This window comes from Euwallacea fornicatus, chromosome 35 (genome assembly GCF_040115645.1).
Source record: "Euwallacea fornicatus isolate EFF26 chromosome 35, ASM4011564v1, whole genome shotgun sequence".
In the NCBI taxonomy this organism is placed as follows: domain Eukaryota; kingdom Metazoa; phylum Arthropoda; class Insecta; order Coleoptera; family Curculionidae; genus Euwallacea; species Euwallacea fornicatus.
The window spans coordinates 1,687,770-1,710,688 of record NC_089575.1 but is presented as its reverse complement, the minus strand read 5'-3'; the positions used below and the strand labels follow the sequence as shown (position 1 = coordinate 1,710,688).

The 22,919-nt window shown below is 38.7% G+C and overlaps 3 protein-coding genes across 4 annotated transcripts in view; 2 read left to right on the top strand and 1 right to left on the bottom strand.

The window, feature by feature from the left end:
• Nucleotides 1-22,919, bottom strand: part of LOC136348773 (homeobox protein six1-like) — a 114,379-nt gene that overhangs the window by 59,967 nt on the left and 31,493 nt on the right. The window lies entirely within an intron of this gene.
• Nucleotides 7,429-17,472, top strand: LOC136348774 (aquaporin AQPcic-like). 2 transcript variants are annotated; one of them, XM_066299915.1, is made up of 6 exons: nt 7,429-7,665; nt 14,333-14,523; nt 15,179-15,322; nt 16,333-16,584; nt 16,747-16,827; nt 16,891-17,472. In XM_066299915.1, the coding sequence occupies exons 1-6, from the start codon at nt 7,656-7,658 to the stop codon at nt 17,026-17,028; spliced, it is 816 nt and encodes a 271-aa protein (XP_066156012.1). In that variant the 5' UTR covers nt 7,429-7,655; the 3' UTR covers nt 17,029-17,472. The 2 variants fall into 2 exon arrangements, with proteins under 2 accessions (XP_066156012.1, XP_066156013.1); XM_066299916.1 differs by lacking the exon at nt 7,429-7,665 and adding an exon at nt 14,252-14,273.
• On the top strand, nt 17,618-19,712 carry LOC136348776 (aquaporin AQPcic-like). The gene is made up of 5 exons (XM_066299918.1): nt 17,618-18,156; nt 18,207-18,350; nt 18,402-18,653; nt 18,710-18,790; nt 19,046-19,712. The coding sequence occupies exons 1-5, from the start codon at nt 17,962-17,964 to the stop codon at nt 19,118-19,120; spliced, it is 747 nt and encodes a 248-aa protein (XP_066156015.1). The 5' UTR covers nt 17,618-17,961; the 3' UTR covers nt 19,121-19,712.

Genomic DNA, 22,919 nt, shown 5'->3' with positions numbered 1-22,919 from the left:
CGGTACAGCCAGTAAATCTTAAGAGATCGCAACGGATCATCATGGTATCAATTTTAGTGCTATCGGTGTAAAATCACGTATACACGGCACTTATCGAGATTGTCTGGGAGATGGAAACAGGACCTGATTTGAATTTTGGATTTAAATTATTTTAAATAAATCCCAAGCGCTTTTCATTCTGCAAGGAGTGTAGCTCGTTGAAATAACTCGAGCCGGCAATGCGCCAACGGTCATCGCCTATAGGTGATAACTTTAAAATTTACTTTAAAGCCGTCTCTGTTCCTTGCAAAGGCTCGCATACTTGTAAGGAAAGGAGTGATGTACCGAGGAGATAGATCGTGCCTCTTGTTATTCCCCTTAAAATTAATTATACTGTTTTCTTTTAAATTTACACCGCTAGCGGCGTAATATAGTGCCGCACCTTTCTAATTCTTTTCGGCCAATTTCGAATTAATTGAAGAAAGATTGAGGAGGAAATTACGGCAATTCTTGCTTGATCGACCGTGGTTAATATACATCAGGCACTCTAAGCATGTAATGAAATACTTTATCAAAAAATTGGATTTTTCGATAACGAGGTTCAGCTGATGTAGAGCAACAGTTTTGGTAAATATAAATTTGACGGGGTTTCTTGAAGATATGGTGAATGAAATTATCTGTACTTTTAACAGTTCTTGTACAATGACAAATGCTAAAATTCCTCAATTGCTGTGGTGTTCAGGGTGAAGCTCAGTACCGACACGGTCCCTATCAGTCGGTTCGATGTAAAGCAAACTTTGTAGAAATTCCCAAATAGGGCAAAGTACCTTTTTGTCTCGATTCGAATGTACTGATATCTCGAGAAACCATTGAGTATTTGACTAAAATAATAGTTTAAATTAATAATTTCAAAGAGCTCTACAAGCCTGCACAATTGTTCATTTCCTAGACGTAGCTGAAGCCACAGAATTGTGTTGTAGTAGGCAAGAACTACATTTTCTTACTTCATATGCGCAACATTCAAAGCCTGTGCGCCTCTGGTTTGATTCGCAGCAAATTACCACAGGAACAGGTTATAGATGATACTTCAGAGCTATTTTCCGGAATAACAGCAGTAACAAATCATGATTTTGCTTACATTTACAGTTTTAGGAAACTTCTCAAAAATAGAACTACAGTTTCTCACTTTGAATGCTCATTATCTAGGTCACGTGCACCTTTGGTTTAATTCGAATGAAGGTGCCATTTTTAGCAGGTTGTAGTTGACGACCATGTTTCAGAATAAAAGAACTTACGAATTTTGACTATTTTGTTGTTCACAATTTTTGAACAATTTTCACAACTAGAACTCCGTGATTTTCTTGCTTTGTAAGCGCCTGTGTCTGGACCCAGCGTCTACTAAATGGCCGGAACTAACTTGCCAAAAGTGAGTTGTGATATCTCATTTAGTGTCTGATACGAGATTATAAAAGTCCCTCAAACTGAATGTCCCATTAGAGAACGCCTTAAGAGACCTGCAAATTTCTGAGATACTCTCAGGTGAAACTCCTTTACGCAATCAGATATATACAGGGCGTCCCAGCGGGAATTACAATTAGACGTTTTGGGAAAATTACGAAAATGTAGTGGTTTGGTAGGAGCCTTGGGGCGACCCCCTATAAAATGTTTTCAATGACGTCACACTTCCGGCTATACCGGAAGTCACCACTCCCTTGCTTTAAATGTATTATATATATACAGGGCGTTTGGTTTGCCGATACACGTCCGAAAGAGGGAGGTAGGTAAGACGATCGTGAACCATATATAATATTACTCGAAGTATCACGCATTTCCAGATATCGCCATCATTCCGAATTTTGCCAAATTCGCTGTTTACTCCCGTGCAAGTTACAATAAAAATTTAGTAGAACATTTGTTGTGCCTCTGTCGGTTTTCGCATAAACTTGAATGTGTATTTTATCGATATCAAATTATTTAGAATTTTTAAGAATTAATCTACCAGATATTTTGGACGAAGTGCCTTCAGATGCAAGAGCGAAAATCACATTTCAAAACGATGGATGTCCGGCCCATTATCGGAGAACAATAAAAGAGCTTTTAAATAATCAATTTCCTGAAAGATGGATAGGACGAAACGGACCGATACTATGGCCTGCCAGATCTCCAGATCTCGCCCCAGTTGACTACCATATCTGGGGACGAATGAAGGAGCTGATATACAATGAGGAAATTCACGATCGAGACCATCTCATTCCAAGAATTAATGGGACGCAGCGAAACTAATGAAGGCTGAAATGAGGCTGGGAGTAACCACCGCAGAGGTAAGACGAAGACGTCGATGCTGCGTCAGAAACGGTGGTTCCCGCTTTGAGAATTAGTTATAAGTAAATAGTGTAATTTACATAAATAATAATTACGTATTAAGTTTTTATTCAACTTGTTAAATTGCTCTACGCATTTTTTCTGCAATTAAAAAAAAAATTAAATACCGTATGGAGCATTGAAGCTGCGCCTTTCCATGCATCATTCGAAAGAGCAATTGTCAAAGAAGTTTTTAAAGATATTTGAACGACTCTTCCATTTGCATCTTTCAGAGGCACAACAAATGTCCTACTAAATCTTCATTGTAACTTGCACGGGAGTAAACAGCGAATTTGGCAAAATTCGGAATGATGGCGATATCTGGAAATGCGTGATACTTCGAGTAATAGTATATATGGTTCACGATCGTCTTACCTACCTCCCTCTTTCGGACGTGTATCGGCAAACCAAACGCCCTGTATATATATAATACATTTAAAGCAAGGGAGTAGCGACTTTCGGTACGGCCGGGAGTGTGACGTCATTGAAAACATTTTATATGGGGTCGCCCCAAGGCTCCTACCAAACCACTACGTTTTCGTGATTTTCCCAAAACGTCTAATGGTAATTCGCGGTGGGACACCCTGTATACGCAGGGCGAACAATTTTTAAGGGTCTTTGTGAGTTGCGCTTTAAAGATGATTTCGATTTAAAAGAAATGCATTTCTGCAGCTCAATTAAAAACCAACTGCACAAGGGCCTTATTGCACTAACGCGTGTGTTCTCACATAAATACCTCCGCTTGACCGAGTGTGACACGACAAAATTTACAACCATTTTCCAATTTTTCCACGCATAATATTGACTTTACCGCCGTTTTTCCATTTATCATTTTTTCCACTTAATCAATTCTTCGGCCACTCGTACGGGTCATACACTTGTTGAGGTTAAAAGAATACACATGTAAGTGCAACATCACGATTCTCGTTCTCCTCACGCTCACAACGTAGGTGTGGTTTTCTGTTTGAGACCTGTTTGGTTGCCCTCGAAGTGGAGCATCCAGACAATGACAATAATAAAATTTCATTTCGCACCTACAACTTTGTGAAATTGCTGACCCATTCGAGTTCGCTTTAGATAATTATTGGTGACTTAGTTTTTTGCCCAAAATGTGCGTGGTAAAGGTCGATAAAATTCTGGCTTTCATTAATCAATGTCGCGAAAATAAACAATGCTAAATTGATATACGAGAAGACATTAGATATGTTGTTCAGATTGCCACGCCACTCCGTTGGGGATCCAGGGGAACATGTGCAATATTTATTGAATTCGAATTGATAAAGTAGGACGTTCCTCACAACCGCTGGTGCAAGTTTTAGTGTCCGCATAGAAATATTTCGAAAAAGTAAGTGCTTTTGTTCGTGTGTCTTATAGAGCAACGCCTGGGCCTGGAACCTCGAGGAGAGATGTATGTCTTTTGCCTTAAAACACGATTTACCGACCCCGCACCAAACTGTGGAAATTGTCCAAATCGACCACCGTCGCGTTTCCTTTCTCCGAGGATCGTGGATTAAGACCGAAATAGAGATTTGCTCTTTATCGGATCCCGACTCTTCGATAATCTCTATCTCCTCGACAAGCATTATGAACATGTTACTGCAAGTTACATTCGACTCACAACGATAGGCATCATTAGGCAAACTTTAGTTAGATTCTTTGCTGTTTGTATTCAATAACTAAGACATCTGCTGTTTTCGTTATCATTACACTTTCCGGAGCCACAAACCCTATCTGTAATCGACCTATGGCAGATCAACTCGAACGTAACATTAAAAAAAATTATTTGATTTTATTATGTTTGAGTTCATGGTAAGTGCGCATTTGGAAAGTGAAAGACGAACGCAACACTTACCTTTAGCCCATTTCGGACTTCATGCCATTAGGTCCTATGGTTTTTTCTTTTTTTAATTTCAGGCCTCGTCTCTGTGAAAAACATATCAGCATTAGGCAAAGATACAACAAATACGTTTGTGAAGTAGTTTACCAGTTTTTCATCATGGTGGAGCGCCAGTTTATGCAAGAGGGGGGTCCGGGTGGAGTGGCAACTGGTATATCCATGATTTCTTCCAATGCGGTCAGTATGGGCGGGGACCAGAGAGTTCATCCCAAGGACGGCGATTCGTCTGAAAAGGATGAGAGAGGTAATGATGTGGTATGTACATTGGCGAAAGTAACCTGAAAGGGGATGTTCGGGGTAGTCGAAAATTGTGAAAAACCGGGTGTCCCGTTCAAATCTCTGAGGTTCGATCTAACACACAGTTAGACGCGAAATCGCCTCGGAAATTTATAAAGCGAACGAGGAAGGTTGGGGGCATGTTGTACGAGATTTTTTATGATATAAAAAATATTCTCATCCCCAAGCTTAAACGCTGTGCGGAATGCTTTAGTTCAAACCCCTTTTAAAGCTGGCTTATTCGCAAGCTTAAGAGAGAAACGCGTTTTGGAGAAAGGGACTTAAGGGCGCCTAATTAAAAATCCAGTTATTTGACAGTTTTTTTATGCTTTACAAGTAAGGTGTCAAAACTTAAAAAAATACAACACCGAAACCACGACGGTGCATGCGAAACACTTAGCCATGAATGTAAGTTTCCCCGAAATAATCAATATTTCCATTAACATTTGAGATAAACGTGACGTAATTTTGTACCAAAATGAAGAAAACTAAATTTTCTTTCATCCTACGTTATAAAAGGCACACACACCTATTTGAAAAAGTCTAGAAAATTTTCGTTGAAAAGGTGGAAATTAAAGTTATTATTGTGAACACCCTGTATGAATTTTGAGCTACATGAATATTTGAGCCTACTAAGGTGATATTACATGACAATCCATCCTAAAATGATCGAAATCTAACTTAAGCTAAGTGCGATTATTAGGCACTGCAAACGTCTAAAGTTTCTTTGAAAACGTCGTAGTTTCGACTTACTGCATTCCAGGTGAAGAAACCTAGAAACTAATGCAGGATCAAGAGAGGATTCGATCAGGTACGAAAATGTCTGCGGTTTCATTAAAAAAAATCCATTTGATCACATTCCGCCTTTTTGGGACACCCTGTAGGGTGGACACGAATTTTTTCAAATTGAGCTGCATTATCCTCATATAGTCTTTGGGCTCTGAGGAGATGGTAAACGGATACCTTGTGTATGGCATACTGGGTGTCCGGATAGATCCTGGACGTAGGAATTCAAAATGGGAAGTCAATTTTAGTTTCTTTTTGCGCCTGCGCGAATTATCTAATTGGAAGACTTTTACATGAAAAATAATTGAACTTCCCGCGTAACCGTTCGAGGGTGCGATTGGTCAGATTGGTGAGTGGTCTTCTCGAGCAATTGTTGTAAATGTGTTTGCAAACAATATTAAAGTTTTTTATTTCTGTTTACTTGCTTGTTTTTGGTTGAACTTTAATATGTAGATAGTTATTTCGTTTATCTCATTTCACTTTTTATTTGTCGCATTTAAATAAAAGGTTAAATAGAAAAGAGGAAATTCATTTGATATGGGATTTTAACGCTTAGGTTGTTGGCGGCTGTGTTTGTTTAATTCTGACCTCGACTCTGACCTATCGTGGCCTTGAATGGGCGGAATATTTAAATTTTTGAAATTTGGAAGCGTCTTTCCCACGTTAATTTCCTATGACCAGGGTCTGCCTGGACGCCCGGTATATTGCAGTAAAAGTTAACACGGTAGGCTAGTTCTTATTATCCCACTGTCCATTCACGAACGTATTCGCCCGTTTTACCGACTTAAGGCCAGAAAGCGACAAGATTCCATTAAGAAATCCGTAAATTTCCGTCACATGAACTTTATGGCATAAGCTGATATTTAATATTTTGGTTTAGTACGCCACTGTTCGTGAGCCATCGAATTTGCGAATTTTGCAGACTGGCAGAAACTCAATAAGAAATTTTCATGACTTTCGCTCACAGGATTCTTCAAAATGCCATAATCTATATAGAAATCGGGTACCTGAAATTAATATTTACTTAGGGATTTACAGTAATAATTGCGTGAGCGATTAAAACTTTCAGACCCAGATGGTACGTCGTGGTCCAATCATAAATAATTAAAAACTGAGCAGCGATATAAATTACAATATTTTATTTTATCTTGACTTTCTGGCGAAGATTCGAATAACTGAAAGAGCTCAATGTGTCTTCGATGAATAGTTTTCTTTTGACATGGAAGAAACCATTGGTAATGCTAAATGACCAATGTTACCCTTAAAATTGTGGAGCGATATTCCATGGAATTAAGCTACCTTAATTAAACACTTAAATACCACTGAGTACATTCAGAAAGCTGTAACGCGGCTGCCAAGGGACAAGTACGTCCTATTTTTACATTTAATTTAATTTGTTACGTTAGGTATCGAGATATGCAGTAATATTGGAAAACGGTAGAAATACCAAAATCTCACTGCAAAATATAAGACATTAAATGCAATCTTTAATCCAGCCCAAACGAGATGATACCAGTTCTAGGTTTAAGAACAGAAACGCAATAGTTGAGATAGTGCGGAAAATTGTCTCTATCTCGAAAATGAGAAACATTTTTCCCAAACATTTAAAACAAATGACCAATAGAAATACACCACTAAGATTCATCGCACAAGAGACATACCATAAAATCAGGTAACGATTCTTGACAATATGGTGACCCTCCGTCATTGTCTTATAAGCGCCAGATACCTTAGAAGCATTAATTATCGAGTAAGGGAAACTATGTAAAACTTGCGGTCACCATTTTGTCTAGAAATTTAGTCCGACTTATTCTAGGCAGGTTGGGGAAATGAAACAGGTGTAAACAACCTTAAGTTTTTTCATTTTTGCGCGTTCGAAATAAGTATGTCTCTTAACTTAATAAATGCAAAAGCAATTAAAAGTACTCGTTACATTCTAAGTGCTTGTTTTTCAAGTGCGTATGCTCAGGAACACAGGAAAAAACAGAATTCACTATTATCTAATTTCTCGAACGTTCGTAAGTAAGTGGTGTACTTGATTCATCAATGCAAATTCGACAAAAATACTAAATATTCACTCGGTATAATAGTGGATGTCAAAAAGTTGAGACAAAGTTCAAAACGTGTCGTAATCGAGTGGTGTGCTGCTTATTATAATTTAAGATTGTCGTAGTTATTTTCAACAACGATCGGTGGGTGCGTGTTTACCACTACCGTCTTATCTCGCGGATATTGTGGTTGTGAAGAATGCTGTAACAAGAACTGCATAGAGCGGCGAGAAAGTCAAGTGGTGTAAGCTCGGGGGTGCCTGCAGACCTTATCAGTCCCGCGCGTTGCTTCGTTTAGTTTGGGAACCATGGCTAGGGGTGAGTTCTCGTTTTCGATCGTTGCGAACCGTATTGAGGAAATTTCCCTTTTTTTTTGTATTAAAGCTAAGTTTTTTCATGGAAGATATTAAAATGAGTTTTCATTTCTGCAGCTGCTCGTTGACAATGAGAACATTATTATTGTATATTTCGGGACTCGAGTGGTTACTGAATGAATTATTTATGCTACGTGGGAAGAAGTTGCCAAGATTTTAGTTAATAATGCATCAGGTGAAGTGTTGTCAGTTGGTTGGAAAATTATTTTCGGACACGTATTGGCGCTTGTAAAATCGCCCAAAAATTTTTTTATCGCGGTTCGAATCGAAATAAAGCGGCCCATCTGGGAAACAGGCGATCTAGGATTTTTTTTTTTTTTTTAATTAAAATTGAGCCCAATGTGACTTAAAAGGTTCAATTTCATTGACCACATCCGTCAAAAGAGCGGGACGTCTAAAAATAGCAAAGCGGGGACAATTGCCTAATTTTCACAATTCTTCATAATTCAATAATGAGACCTTTGAGTTTTTACGCGAAATATCTCGAAACGCTCCATTCAATGGTTCTACACCTCCTTTAAATTACGAGGGTGGATGAAAAAGAACGTTGGTACGTACGTAAAATATGTCGTTTTTCCAGTGGTCGTTGAGTTCGTCCCACAAACTTTTTACTATTTAAACGACCCCTAAAGGCCCCCAAAATAAATTCAGTCACGTGTATTTGCATTAAATCGGGAGGTGTGTCGTTCAATTGCGTGGTCTGGATTAACTTATCTATTGATATGATTATTATTTGCTAAATGGTAATTGACGTATTACAGTTCGTGTTGTAAGATATGAAATGAGCTCCCTAGTCCGTTCGGTTCAAGCGTTGACCCATCACTCTCATTAGGGATAATCTGATCATAATGTAATATAGTGGATGTGGAAAAACGCGCCAAGACTGGCTGAAAGGTATTGTGTCTCGTTGCTATAAGACAAGTACATAAGCGGGAAAATGTTACTAAAAAACTTAGTGGTTTAATTAATAATATGTATAAACTTGAGACTCGGATAATTATATTGTCTTACATACTAATATAAATTATTTTCTCGTGTGAATACGAGCATTGTGAAATAATAATTAACGTTAAATCAGATTTTTTTGCTAAATCATTCTAGCAAATTCCATTTAAGCTTAATTATGTACAAAATACATAATATAATAACATTTATGTATTAAGCTGCGGCGTGTACGACATGGTCGTTACGTATCCAATTCCGGCAAATCTGAAAACTGTGAGAAGTTCATAACTCCTCATGACACCTGAAAGCGGCCATTAGCTGTGGTGGCCTCAAGGCGTCCTTTTGAGGCCTTTTTTTATACTTAAATTATAATACATATGTGATATGACACATAGCAACAAATAAATACCGGTGAATAACTAGACCATTTCTGTTAAGTGATAACCCCATTTGCAACCTCTTATCTACTACCTTTAAGCGTATTTTTTCGAAGCGTAAAACGGTATAACAACACGAAATATATAGGGTGTTTCTGAATGGATAGTAAAAAAGGAAATGGGTGAATTACGAGCTCATTCGAAGATAAAAGTTCATGTAAGGGCGTCTCTGAATTGCTTCCATTTCGATTTAAGGGATGTTGAAGTTTTATTTACTTCTTTGCTATTTGTAACGATAATTGACTCAAAACTGGTAGTAACAATCGTTTCAGCGTTAAGAACAAACTGAAATAACCGTTATTTAAAATGCTCTACTGGGCGTTAATTTGGGGGGACATTTAAAAACTTTAGTGTATTCTTCACTAGTGAACACCGAAGAAGAGGTAAAGAATGCAATCGTCAATGCTTGGTAAACTAGTAGAAGTGTATCTGGAGTTTTTCACAGAAGGGTATGAGAAAAAGGTTAGTCTTGTGTTTTGGTTGGAGAAGAATACTCCCAGTATAATCCAAATTAATAGTATTAACTTTTGCAGATATTTCCTAAACTGTTTTTCCAATAAAAAAAGTGAAGAGGCAAAAAGTTAATAAAATAAATAACCGATTAAGGGAAGTTAATGAATAAAATCTAGAAAAAAAAAAGTCAAAAAAAGTCCTGGTGTGAAATAATAAAAGCGACCACGAAAGAAGTAACCCCCTTTGGAGGATTCGAAATAATTGTTTTTTCAGTTTTTTCGAAATGCCAAAACGATTGTTACCACTAATTTTGGGTCAAAAAAGTTATTGAAAATAGAAAAAAAATGGAACTTCAACGCCCCGTAAATAAAAATGGAAGCAATTTCGGAGATGCCTTTGCATGAAGTTTTTATCTTAAAATAAGCTTATAACTCCCCCATTTCATTTTTTACCACGCACTAAGAAACACCATGTATAATTATAAAAATAAAATAATTGCCCATCTTGAGATTATTCTTTCACGAAGACTGCGAGTAAGTACATAGGGCGAACGGTAAAAAAAGATTATTATTGTCCAACTGGATGGACGTTCGCATCCACTGTGCTGAACTAGCGTCTCCCCTTGGAGTTAAATGTCAATTAACTAGGTCCGCGAGGGTTCTTGCGTAGAGACTTTTTGGAACCCCGAAAATGACATTTCACTACGACCATCGCTATTCTGCTCACGCGCAGATCTCCTCAGCGCATTAACAACCAAGTGCATCTGTAATTATGGATGAGTGACGGCGAACTTCTGTGGTTGTGCTTACGTCCCGTTTTGCAATTAAATGATGATATTCTTCGCTTTTCATACAAATTGACGTGGAAGAAAATCATTTCCAGTTTGTAAAGATGTAATCTACATAAAATATTCACAATAAATAGAGGAAAAACAGCCGAAGTTGATGAATATCCGATTTTATATACCGAGTGATCCGTAGTTCCTCAAAGTTTTCTACCTGTCGCCTATCAATAATCGTTACCGTTCATAAAGCGTAAGGGCAACTCTCGATCCTCTAATAAATTTGTCGGAGATTGATTGCTTAACGCACATACACAAAATCGATCGTTCATGATCTATTTTAACACTCAATGCTGCAGTTGGTTTGCTTTAATGCATTACTTCATTGCGAGCAGCGAATTCGGTCTTGTTTTTCGATCAAATCAAATTTTTATCGAGTGCGCACACTCCATTTTTGTTGAAGATGGTAGTACCCTAACTATTGATGAACGTGTTTTTATTCCTTTGAAAACGAGCACATTCGCTAAGAACCGGTTTTATCGAGAATTTTCTAGAATGAGATAAATGAAAAATTTTGACCGTTATCATTTTTACTGGTCAACACTTTCTTTAGGGGTCAACAGATTTGTTAGTTCTTGCTGTAAGTGCCTGAAAATCACTGGGGTCTCAGCACGCAATAGAAACAGATACAGATACGACTAAACTTCGGAGAACCCGTGAAATGAAACTTTTCTAATCGTTGTTAATAAACGCCACATACGACGGCAGTCCCAGGAGTACCCCACTGGACGCTTAAAGAAAAAAAAAATTGGAAGATATTACATTATTCCTCAACATAATCTCCTTCGAGATCGATACGGTTTTCTCAGCGATGTTCTATGGATTCATAGTAAGAAGCTTCGAATGTTTCAAAATGGACATCAACCTCTCCGTTATCGGCAAATCTCTTTTCACCGAGCCATTTTTTCTAGTTCGGAAATAGAAAATAATCCGAGGGGGCTAAATCTGGCGAATGGGGTGGACGTGGAGAAAGGTCGAAATCAAGTTGATTGATTGTGGCCTCCGCGATTGTGGAAGCGTGGACCGATGCGTTATCTAAATGAACCAAGACTTTCTTCTTCACCAATCGCGGTTGATTTTTCCTAACTTCTTCGCTCAAATCCTGCTAGAAACGTACGTATTATTCTCCATTTGTCCTTTTTCCTTTGCAGAGATAGTCAATGTAAATTATCCCGTAAAACTGATACGACCACCTTTCCTGCGGATGGAACGGTTTCCGCCTTCTTTGAAGCCCATTCTCCCCGTTGGGTCCATCGTTTCGACTGCTCCTTAATCCCAGGTGTGAGACGGTGGTCCCATGGCTCATCCATGGCTGTGAACCGACGAAAGACCTCGGTTCCATTGCTGTGAAATTTTGCCAAACAATCCATCGTAACGTCCTCACGGGGCTGTTTTTGTTCAATTGTGGATAATCGCGGCACTCATCTTGCAAACACCTTTATCATATCAATTGTTCGGTCGAAATGCGATGCGCAATGCTTTTTGAACCGTGAGCTGAATGATCAATTTCCATCGCTAATATTTTTCTGCCTACCGGATATTTCAAAATGTGGAAATTTCAGCTATGTGGAAAAATTCGAACGGCGGGGGGCCTCTCACGCTTAATTAGACTTATGGGCATGGAATTGAAGCAATTTACGTTTGAACGGAAAAGCGAATTGAATGCCTTAGACACATTCCACACGTTTCAAGATGCCTATGGAGACTTGAATTTGGAGCAGAAAACCACTAACGAACGCAGGAGCGTCCCTAAAATCACATAGAATTGCTATAAATAATGTTGAAAAATTGCAGGTGTTACGGGACGGCACTGGACGCTGCAATTTAACACTCACAACATCTTAAAGCTGTGAAATTTTAATCTTCGATAGAAAGCGCGGTATAGGGGCAAAAAATAGTTAAAATTAGCATTAATTAAGTCCGCCTCTGGATGTTACTGTAGGATTTCGTTTTGAGTTTACTAAAATTATCCAGCATTTTAAAACATTGCAGCTCAGCTAGCGCACTACTCTAAAAATCACCATTGGCGTACAACACTGGCCTTTTAACGTTCAGCTTCGCGCCGATTTTCCATTTTTGCTGAATTTTTTCTGCTTGTTCGATGAATCTAAATTAAAAGAAGAATTGTGATTTGTGCGGCCCTGCTTCTACTGATTTGGAATGTGGGTTCTTCAAGTCACGAGAGACTTCTAAAGCGTTCAATTCTTATAAAAACCAGTCGTTTAAATGCATGGATTTTTGGAAGATCCATAAAAGCATCTTTTTAAAATTGCGAAAAACATTAGGTTGCTCATAGTCAGTGGCGGATGTTGAAGCAGGTGGACCTCCACGCGTAGCCCTGTCATTTGTCCGTCGTTGATATATTTTCCTTCTATTGTTCGGCACTGCTTTAACATTATTTCTTTCTTCGCTCTCTGTGCAAGTCAGCACGCAATTTCACCAACGAATCACGTTAAAACTGGTCTAAAACAATAAAAAATGCCGAATTTGGTCATCGCTTGATGAAGCCGGTTTCTTTTTCTTTAATTTCTCCACAAATCAAGTGGAAGTTTCATCCACAACACAGACGAGAACTCAGTTCAATCGAGTTTGTTTCGTCTCGTTTGTTCGGTTCAGGGAAGATTTTTCAGATATCTTCCTGATAGTACAACTGGATGGAACGGTGGATTTCTTCTACTTGATCTGAACGTGATATGTTGTAGTTTTTCGTACTTGACCAAACTTGAGAAATATCAGTTTCGTACGAACAGAATTCGTCAGACTCTAAAATCACTCATTTTAATATGAAAAATGCCCCAAAATCTGCAGCGGGCACTCACTGAGGTTGACAAACTATAATCAAATTTTTTTCCAAGCATAACAGGTTTATGAATATTTAAATTGCCCAAATCCATTACGATGACAGGCCGAAAAATTTACATGAGACAGAACGAGATTACGAATGGGATATTTTAAATCGGGTTCCGAGGCGTGTCTTTTTAAAAATAGCTGTTTTTCTCGATAAAAACAAAAAGCCACTGTCTGTTCCATCGGCCGAATCAAAAACATTCTCAGTAAAGAACTGCTAAAAATAATATCACAAACCCGGCTATTTTGCATCGTTTAGTATGCGGGCAAAGGGCACATACGTACGTCTGAGATGTCGATTGTCATGCACGCCGGCAGTCCCGCATTATGCATAATTGAATAACTGAAAACCCCTATCGCACACTGTACTCGCTCAAAAGTGCGTAAGTTGGACTGTGAACAAAATTCACCACCCCGGTAGCGGCCCCGAATGGGAGACGTTGAAGCGCCGCGGGTGATGCTTCGCAAGTGAAATTTTTTCGTTATTAAATTTGTATTAACGCACAAAATTTCGGCTAGTTTGCGTTATCTTCATTGTTATTCTTGTCGCTGGTACTTTGTCGCTACGACCATCTAAGTTAAAGGTCAACGTGTAAGACAATGATAAATGGATTTAACGGATAAATGCGCATGTACAGCGTTAAGCAAACAACAATTTAAACAAATTCTTCAAAACGAATATAAATTATTATTAGATTTAATTATGTAATTAGAAGAGGTTTTCATCGATGGAAATACCAAATATTGTTCGCGAAGATAACCCATCGACCCGGCTGATGTGAATGAGCTTCTTGAACGTTAAAATAACCCCAAAAGAGATATATTAAGGAAAACTAGTTAAAGAATAACATTCAACAAACGATTTTATTATAATATCGACACTACTGTCGGTACACCGGACCAATAAGAAAATTGATAATGTCCCATGTCATCAAACAGTACATTACCAGATTACTTATAGTGGATTAGGGGGCAAATATTTAATACCGTCTGTAATCTAGAGCATACACGATATCAATAAACCGTATAGTAAGCGCATTGGTTACGTGAAAAAATATCTTGAATAAATTAACATGTTTCTCGTGCAGGAAAGAAGATACAGATCGGCGACGACATGACCACCATGGACAGGGTGGTCCTGTGTGCCGGAGAAGTGGTAGCCACCGCGATTTTGGTCTTTTTGGGCTGTATGGGATGTGTCCAGGATATTGCAGGAGGTTCTATCCCTCACGAGCAGATATCGTTCACCTTCGGTCTGGCAGTGATGGTGTCAGTTCAAGTAAGTTGAAGTCCTTTTCAGTTTAACTGGCACAGGATAAAAATGCCAAGTTTATGCGGTTGTAAAGAAAACAGGGGACTTCGGCCAATATTCGGCTGGCATGAGGTTGCTAAACAATGTGACGGCTTTAATAATAACTCGGACCGTTGACCATTTGAATAAAGTCTAGATAAAATCGAAAATGAAGCTCGATAGAGTTCGCGAGATTATCCAACAAACTTCCGAAGATTTTTTGCGTCGTCCAGGAGTCCATATCAAAATTTTCCTTACTAAATTCATGATCCCCACTATGAGTTTTTTGGTCGGTTACTGAATTAGCTTCATACCGTTCTGATATGAGTGCGTAGGCGTCATAAAATCTTATGCAGGTCGACACCACTGACTTATAGAAAAAGTATGCACAATAACATATTAAGGTGACCAAAACGAACTTCTATGCCATATAAATCTTGGCCTGTGTGGGATAAGCTTGCACAATATGAATAAATATGTAGTTTGTTACCTACGGAAATTAGGAAAGCAGCCTTGTTACACTTCATTGAAATTTCTTTAATGCCTACTCGTGGCAGACACAGATAGGCGTTTTGCTGTTAGCGCAATCTCCATTTCCCGATTTTGATTTTTCCATTTCCATTTGGTCGTATTAAATTTTCAGGTATTTGGCCATGTCTCTGGATCTCACATCAACCCGATTGTAACAGTGGCAGCGGCCACATTGGGCAACATATCTCTGATCCAGGTCCCCATTTATTTCGTGGGACAAATGTTCGGGGCCCTACTCGGGTTCGGACTGCTCAAGGTACGTACCTCAATGAGACAAATCTAAGACAATCGTTGCAGCTGCGAATGCCGCTGAAAATTTCACACCCACGTTCTCTAGACGATCTGGATTTTTATTTCGTTTGCATGGCGACCTGAAAGATGTCTGGAAATCCTTAACGTTTCAGTAAGATTGATGACTGGAAATTATCCCGATTGAAGAAAATATTAAGTCTCACTTTTACGACCAAATTTCGCAATTTTTTTTTTTTTTTTAATATATGTATGACGACATATCCATCAGAAACATGCGCAGTTCGCTTAATTCAAAAGGGCGTTTGGATCTCGTTCATATTAAAACGAAGTGACGTTCCTTCAACTTTGAGAGAAGTCATAAAAACACTAAAAATATTAGATTTTTAATATGATTTCTGTCAGGTTTGTGTGACGAAAATCATGGAAATTAACATTTTGTATAGCCAACAACCTTTGCTTTGATATACGTATGATGATCATAGACCGAAACCCTTAAGCAGACATAAAAATCTCAGTGGCATGTTTGGACTCACTTCATCCGTTGGACAGGTGTTTGAGGGCAAATGGTAAATTATTTAATTAACACCCCGCTCTTCAGGGTGAATCGTCTCTTGTGACTTTTTTAAATTCATTATCTTTAAACAGTATGATTTCACGGTTCACTCTGATATCAATTCAGAGGAACATCATTCGCGATGAAATTAATCATTTTGTTAATGACGGCACAATTATAAATTAATGGGGCAGATGTAAAATTTTCTTACCGAACACCCTCGTGCTTGAATTGTTTTCGTGATGTTTTCCCTCGTAAACGAATGTTTCAAGAAAATTTTCATTCTCCTTCAGGTCAAGAGAATCTTTTACTCGGTGGCTCTGTTCAGGACGGTAGTGACAAACGTGGTATTAATACACAACATATTCCTTAAAGTCAATGGCAAAAGAAACTTCTTGAATAGAGCCCTCTAAGTCAAAACTTCAATCAACTTTCTGGACCAATCAAATTATTTTCCTCAGTTGGCGACACCTGCGAAATTTATGGGAAACGTCGTGTTTGCGGTGAACGGGACCGCTACCAAATCACTAGGAGTATGTTCTCCACAGCTTCACACAGCTGTGAGTCCATTCCAGGGACTTTTGGTAGAGTTTCTCGCAACTTTAATCTTGGCTCTGGTTTGTTGCGGGGTATGGGACCATCGCAACAGCAACAAGCACGATTCCACCGCCATTAGATTCGGGCTTACCATTGCCGTTCTCGCCATGGCTGCCGTGAGTACCCCAAATCTCGCGAAAGTAATAAGTCCTTTAGTTATTTGGACATATTTGGATGTCCGATGAAGGCACGTGTGGCAAAGTTTGCATTGATTTTGCCGTAAATATGTTTTTCAAATATTGATTGTATACGTGTCACAGATATGTTCGTTTAATTAGGGACCTTACACCGGAGCTAACATGAACCCAGCAAGAAGCTTCGCTCCTGCCCTCTTCAACGGTGACTGGGACAATCACTGGGTAAAATCACTTCCCGTTCTTCCGATAATTCAAATCTTCAATGATTATTTTCTTTTGCTATAGCTGTATTGGGTAGGCCCCCTTTTAGCCGGATTTGTAGGGGCTTTAGCTTACAGATTGCTCTTCGCCAAAGACCCGCCACCCTCAAAAACGGACGAATTGGCCGAGGAGATTCCTCTCAATGACCGTAACAAGGCTTAGATTGACGACTCTGCATTCGAAACTTGCCATAAAATCGTTGAATGTCTCAAGGAACATGATGATGTTGGAGCTCAATCATTTCTGATCGTGTTAGTTTAAAAAGAGAACAAAATCGTTTCTTATTCGCTAGGGCCTAGTTGCGAATTACTTGTGGTAAATTTGGTTTTAGAATGTAAATGTTAACCCTATGTATGTATATGGCAGAAATCGCAGTGCCTTGAATCGTTTAAGATAAGTTAACGTTTCATTGCTTTTTAAAATCTAATTTTGCCCAAATAGGTTCCAGTAGTAATGTATAAGATTTCTGTTATCAAACACAATACGTTTAAGATGTTTTTAATGGGTCTAAATGTTTGTTATGCTTATGTTCTAATGGGCCAATTTGTTGTATGTACAATGTTAATATCACTTCATATCAAAATAAAAATATTTAATAATAGAAAACTTAGTTTGAGAAAAACATACTTAAATCCGCAATTGAGAATTCATTTGAGCTATTAGGAACCTGGTGCATTGGGATATGGTGCTAAATCAGTTATAATTCAACTATCGATGTCTGAAGAACGTCCCTTCACCATAATATCAAGAAACATTTTTTTTTCAATCGAAAAATGACGAATTTTAATCAACTTGTGATTTGAACTCCACATTTTACCATGGAAAACAGTTCCCAACCCCCAAGACCATTTTCCTAGGACCAGAATACCCACTTAATCCCCACAGCCATTCAAATCAGCAAGTGTTGTAATGCCGTCGCAGATACCTTTATGATACGTTTATGATTATTGTTTATTGGATTCAATCTGAATATTACCCAGTTAATTGCAGAGCAATATTAGGTGGATAAAAGATAAGACATTCAGGCATCAGTATTCAGAAGTTGACTGACTGAACATTATTGACTTCACTCTAGTTCGCGATTTTCCGTCAAACATGGACAAAATAATCAAAATCAGAGATGGAACGTCCCCATTGGAGAGGACTATTTTGTGTGCTGGAGAAGTAGTCGCGACCGCCATCTTGATGTTTGTGGGGTGCATGGGTGGAGTAACGGGACTCTCTGGAGAGGTCACTTCTGCGGGGCAGTCGGGACTCGTTTTTGGTTTCGCAGTATTGATTGCCATCACGGTAAGTGAACGTCTTGAAGCTAATTAAAACTTACGTTGCCTTATGTATAGGCGTTTGGACATATATCCCAAGCGCACATCAACCCAGCGGTTACTGTGGGAGCAGTGGTATTGGGCAATTTCCCTTTAATTAACCTCCCAATATATTTCATGGGTCAAATGGTTGGGGCAGTAACGGGCTTCGCCCTTCTCATGGTAACCTGGAGGTAAAAACGCCTTGTCAATAAGCTTACCGAGTGAATCTAGCTAGTAACCCCGTTGGAATACGTTGGAAATCACGTCAACAGCATCAACGGAACTCTGCAGAAGAAAGCAGGGGTGTGTTCACCAACAATGCATCCAGATATAACCCTAGTTCAGGCTTTTATAGTAGAATTCCTGTCTACTTTGATCTTGTTATTGGTTTGCGCAGCTGTGTGGGACCATAGAAACAGCGACAAAGTTGATTCCGCACCTGTAAAATTCGCCTTCACTGTCGCTGCTCTCTCCATAGCTGTAGTAAGCATAGTACAACTCATCAAACGGGGTTTATGACGATTTTGAAAAATTATTAGGGCTCTTATACCGGATGTCATATGAACCCTGCTAGGAGTTTCGCTCCTGCCCTTCTAAATGGCGATTGGGAATATCACTGGGTAAGTTTAAGATCCAATTTATTTGATATTGTCAGGAAGACTATTTCCATGGAAACCAAAAGAAAAATGCGTTAATACCTGGATTCCATCATTTGCATGGAAGTTAACTACCTGATAGTAAAAGGAAGTATATATTACATGCATCCGTCATCCAAATACAATAAAACGAACTATCCGCGGATCATAAAATGACGGATGTCTGAACGATGAACGTCTCTCTTCTGCTTCGAGTTATATGATATTTCTGTATGTTAGTTGTATTGGGCGGCTCCCATTCTGGGCAGCATCGCAGGAGCATCCATGTACCGGTTTATATTTTCAAAGAAATGAAGCCATGGGCGATGAGCTCCCATCAGCAACCGAGTAACTATTGCGTAAAATATCTTTATGTTTGCCTTAACCGTAGGTAGTGTTATCTAACAGTTATGTAATAGGAATAACACATTGTTTTTTATGTAATAAATCAACATAGAAATCTTGTCTCAGATAATTGTTGTAGTGATTATAGACTGTTTTCAGTTTAATATATGGTCGAGTATTAATGAGATTGTTAAGATAACAGCCACTTTACGTAGGGAATTCTCTAGGAAGAAGTTTGAAGATAATTGATTTAAAAAAATCTTTTTCATTACTGCGACATCTATGAACACGATGTGCGTTAAAAAACAGATCGATTAGTAGCAGGGGGAAAACCGTATGGATCCAATTTCCGCTCGAGCGGCATCTATGATCGATAACGGGACGCGAGATCAATGTGGAGTTGTAAAGCTTTGGAATTTTGTCGGTAGATGGTCCTAACCACTGGCATGGTCGTTACTTCGCAACCTGAACTAATCTGAACTACAATAAAGGGATTTTTCTACGATAACATGTTTATGCGATATTTTTTTAATAAAATTTGTATTTGTTTATTTACATTAAATTGTCAGACAATTTCCCCCCTCCCCCCCTTTCCTCTTCCGCTTTTGTGTTTTGAAGCCTTCCAATACTGCCTACTATTTAATCAAAACCTTCAGGGACAGCACTTTACCCTAAAAACCCGTAAGACCCTACCTATCTGATTACATCAGTATTCCAGCCTCGTCCATCGAGATCTGTCCAGAAGTGCTCCGGATAACATTAAATGTTTCATCGGTCCGTTTGTTATGCTACGGGTTACCGCCAGAAAATCTCTATAACTTCAGTTCCAAACTTTTATACCCCTTCATATAAACGGCATTTGCCCTGATTTGGTTGCCATAGGGATTGTTTTTTTAGCATTCACTGGTTGCGGAGATAAAGAAACAACCCTGTCGCTACACATTTGAATGCAATCTTGTTTCGAGGCCATTAAGTTAATTATTACGAGTCCTTGAGTTAAACGATACTTTGCTCAACTGATTCATATTGCCGGACTTCGCCGGCTCCCCCCTGATGACGCTCCGCAGACTCCATTTAAAGTGTCCTTTGAGCATTCGATATCGAAGGTGGCAATCTAAATTCTATTACGCTCCCATCGGACATTCGGTTATTTTATGAGCTGTCATATTGGCAAAGTTCGCCCTGGGCAGTAAAAAGATATATATCTCAATTGCGTTAGTGATATTGTCGACGCTGAAGTGGAAGAAAATGAAGTTTATATCTCGTAAAAGGTTATAATACTCCTCAGGATTTCAATTTCAGTGAGAGCGTCCATTTAATTCATCTCGCACAAGTTGCAGAAGGGAAACTTGTTCAATATTAATGATGTTTTTCATGTTTCGCGAACGACTTTTAAAAATCTTAACACCCGATCGGACAATGAAAGGGGCCATAATTTATCCGTTGTTTTTAAACGAGTCCAACAAAAATCGCCGTATCATTGTAGGGGATGATTAATGAACGCCCCTTACTATATGCTCCTAAACTCACACCATAAGTTAATCGACCAAAAATATTTTAGCTGCGATAACGAGTTTTTTGCTTTTGTTCGTTCTTTGTTTTAACGGCTTTCATTAGTTATTTCGTCAGTCTTTTGTTGCCGAGGGAAATTAATGGAAGGTTAGATTTTTTTTCTCCTGTAGCACTCGTTTTGTCGCCTGGATGTAGAGGTCTATAATTTAATCACTGTTGCCAGAAGAGTAGAATGGGCAAGCATTTCTAGATAACGGTAAAAAATTGTCTGGAATATCAGATTTAATAGAATAAGTAATAAAATTTTCGACGTTGAAACACGTATAACAAAGTGTAAAGTTTCGAAAAAGCCTGAAAAATCGGACGATGGAAAAAAGCGCATTCGTAAGGATCGTGCACTGGGGAGAAACTGAAAAGTGTTCAAAACTGAGGAAACATGCTAAAGTACCAGTAACAAATTTGTATTTAAAAAAATGTGTATGCAGGGTGGGCCAACAAAAGCAAAAATCAAATTTTCCCCGATAGATGGATGGGCCGAACAGGACCGGTGGAGTGGCCCGCAAGATCTCCAGATTTAAGTCCGCTAGATTTTTTTCTCTGCGGTGACTTAAAGAGTAAAATTGGCAAAACTCAGTCAGAGTCTCTAAATTTTTTACGTCAACAAATCATTGACGAATGTCGCAAGACCACACCTGAAATGCTTCACACTGTCCGAGATCGTTCTGAACAAAACCTCTATTTCTGTATGGAAGCAGGAGGGCAACATGTTGAACATTTGTTAAATTAGGAAGTCAGTAAAATTGCAGATATATGTTTGAAATCACTCCCCTATTGTAAAGTTACTATCAGAAACTTAAATCTGTGTTCAGAAAGAATAATTTTCCCTACAATTTCTTTTAATGCAAGTTACGAAACGAAAAAACGCTATTATTTGTTCAATGTTGGCTTCTTCGACATTTATAAGGTGATTTCTCGAAAACTACTGCATCAAATTCAAAAAACTTGATTGAGCGTTGACAAGAGAATTCGATTATCTTTAAAATGAGGCATCACTTGACCCCCAATCCCATTTAAGGTTTAGGGGTTGCGCCTTCCCCCGCCAAGGGGTTGAACGTGGCAAGGTTGACAGTGGTCGCAGAAGATTTCCCCCTCGCACCAAAAATCGACGGGTCTCAGCGATTTTTTTTTTTTGAATAGTGTATATGAGAAATCGGCCTTGTTTCGTTTTCATTGGCCCATCCTGTATAAATAACGCTCCCATGTCCTTTAGAGCACTTTACTTGACCTAATATACTGTTTTATATGTCCTTTTATTAGCTTTTTTGGAATTAGTACAGACTGTCACGACTCACGTGTATTCTTATATGAGCCAAATTCCATTTGGTATTTACTGAGACGTTAAGAACATTTTTGCATATTTTCGATAAACAAATTATACTTTGTGTAACTGGTGATTTTTAAGAGTTTCCGGTGAATTTCTAAATGCAATTTGAAAATACGGCAAAAAATTTTTTAAAAACCGAAAAAAAAAGACGTGATTATCTAACACTGAAATCCAGCATGGTGAAGAGGAATATAATTGCAACATCGGTACCGGTGCCGGTAAAAATTTTAGCAGTCAAAGCACAACAGGAAAAATGGCCCCAAATTTTAGTTTGGCGCTTTTATTGGGACACCCTGTACTATTAAATTGTAAAATTACTTCAGGCTACTTGTCCTATATTCTTAGGGCCTTATTTTTCCCAATTGAATGTTCTCATGTATTTCTTCAAATTCATTGCTTTCCAGGCACACGAATACATGGAAACTGGATTAATTTCCTCCTCGTCTGTCTCCGTTAAACAATTCCACTTCTGCTCTTCTTCTTTTTTCTACCCTTGAATTTGGACACTCCTGTCGGTTTTGCCACAAACCTAACATATTATACGGTCCAATTTAAAGCTCATAATAAAGTGGTGTTTAGCAAAAGCACTTGTCAATCCGGCACAATATCGTCTAATGACTTTTTGGCGTACAGGCCCATCTGTTCGAATGTTCGCGGCCGGGCTCAACATATGGTCAAAGTGGGGCTCTAGATGTATTATATGTTCTCATATGCAGAGGCGCGCTCGGTCCCGCATTCAAATGACGTCAAAATGACGCATATCGGTTACGGACTGACATTGGAGAATAAAACGAGCTCATCCCAGTCTTGACGTCGCTGAAACGAGCAACTTGCGGCGCTACGCCTCAGAAAGCGACATGATTAATTTCTCTC

Bases quoted from the DNA above. Each gene is read 5' to 3' on its own strand.
- LOC136348774 (XM_066299915.1), top strand. The intron at 15,323-16,332 runs GTACGTACCTCA...TATTTTCCTCAG, and splicing joins TCGGGTTCGGACTGCTCAAG to TTGGCGACACCTGCGAAATT. The intron at 16,585-16,746 runs GTGAGTACCCCA...TCGTTTAATTAG, and splicing joins CCGTTCTCGCCATGGCTGCC to GGACCTTACACCGGAGCTAA.
- LOC136348776 (XM_066299918.1), top strand. From the start codon at position 17,962: ATGGACAAAATAATCAAAATCAGAGATGGAACGTCCCCATTGGAGAGG. The intron at 18,351-18,401 runs GTAACCTGGAGG...GAGTGAATCTAG, and splicing joins CGGGCTTCGCCCTTCTCATG to CTAGTAACCCCGTTGGAATA. The intron at 18,654-18,709 runs GTAAGCATAGTA...AAAAATTATTAG, and splicing joins CTGCTCTCTCCATAGCTGTA to GGCTCTTATACCGGATGTCA.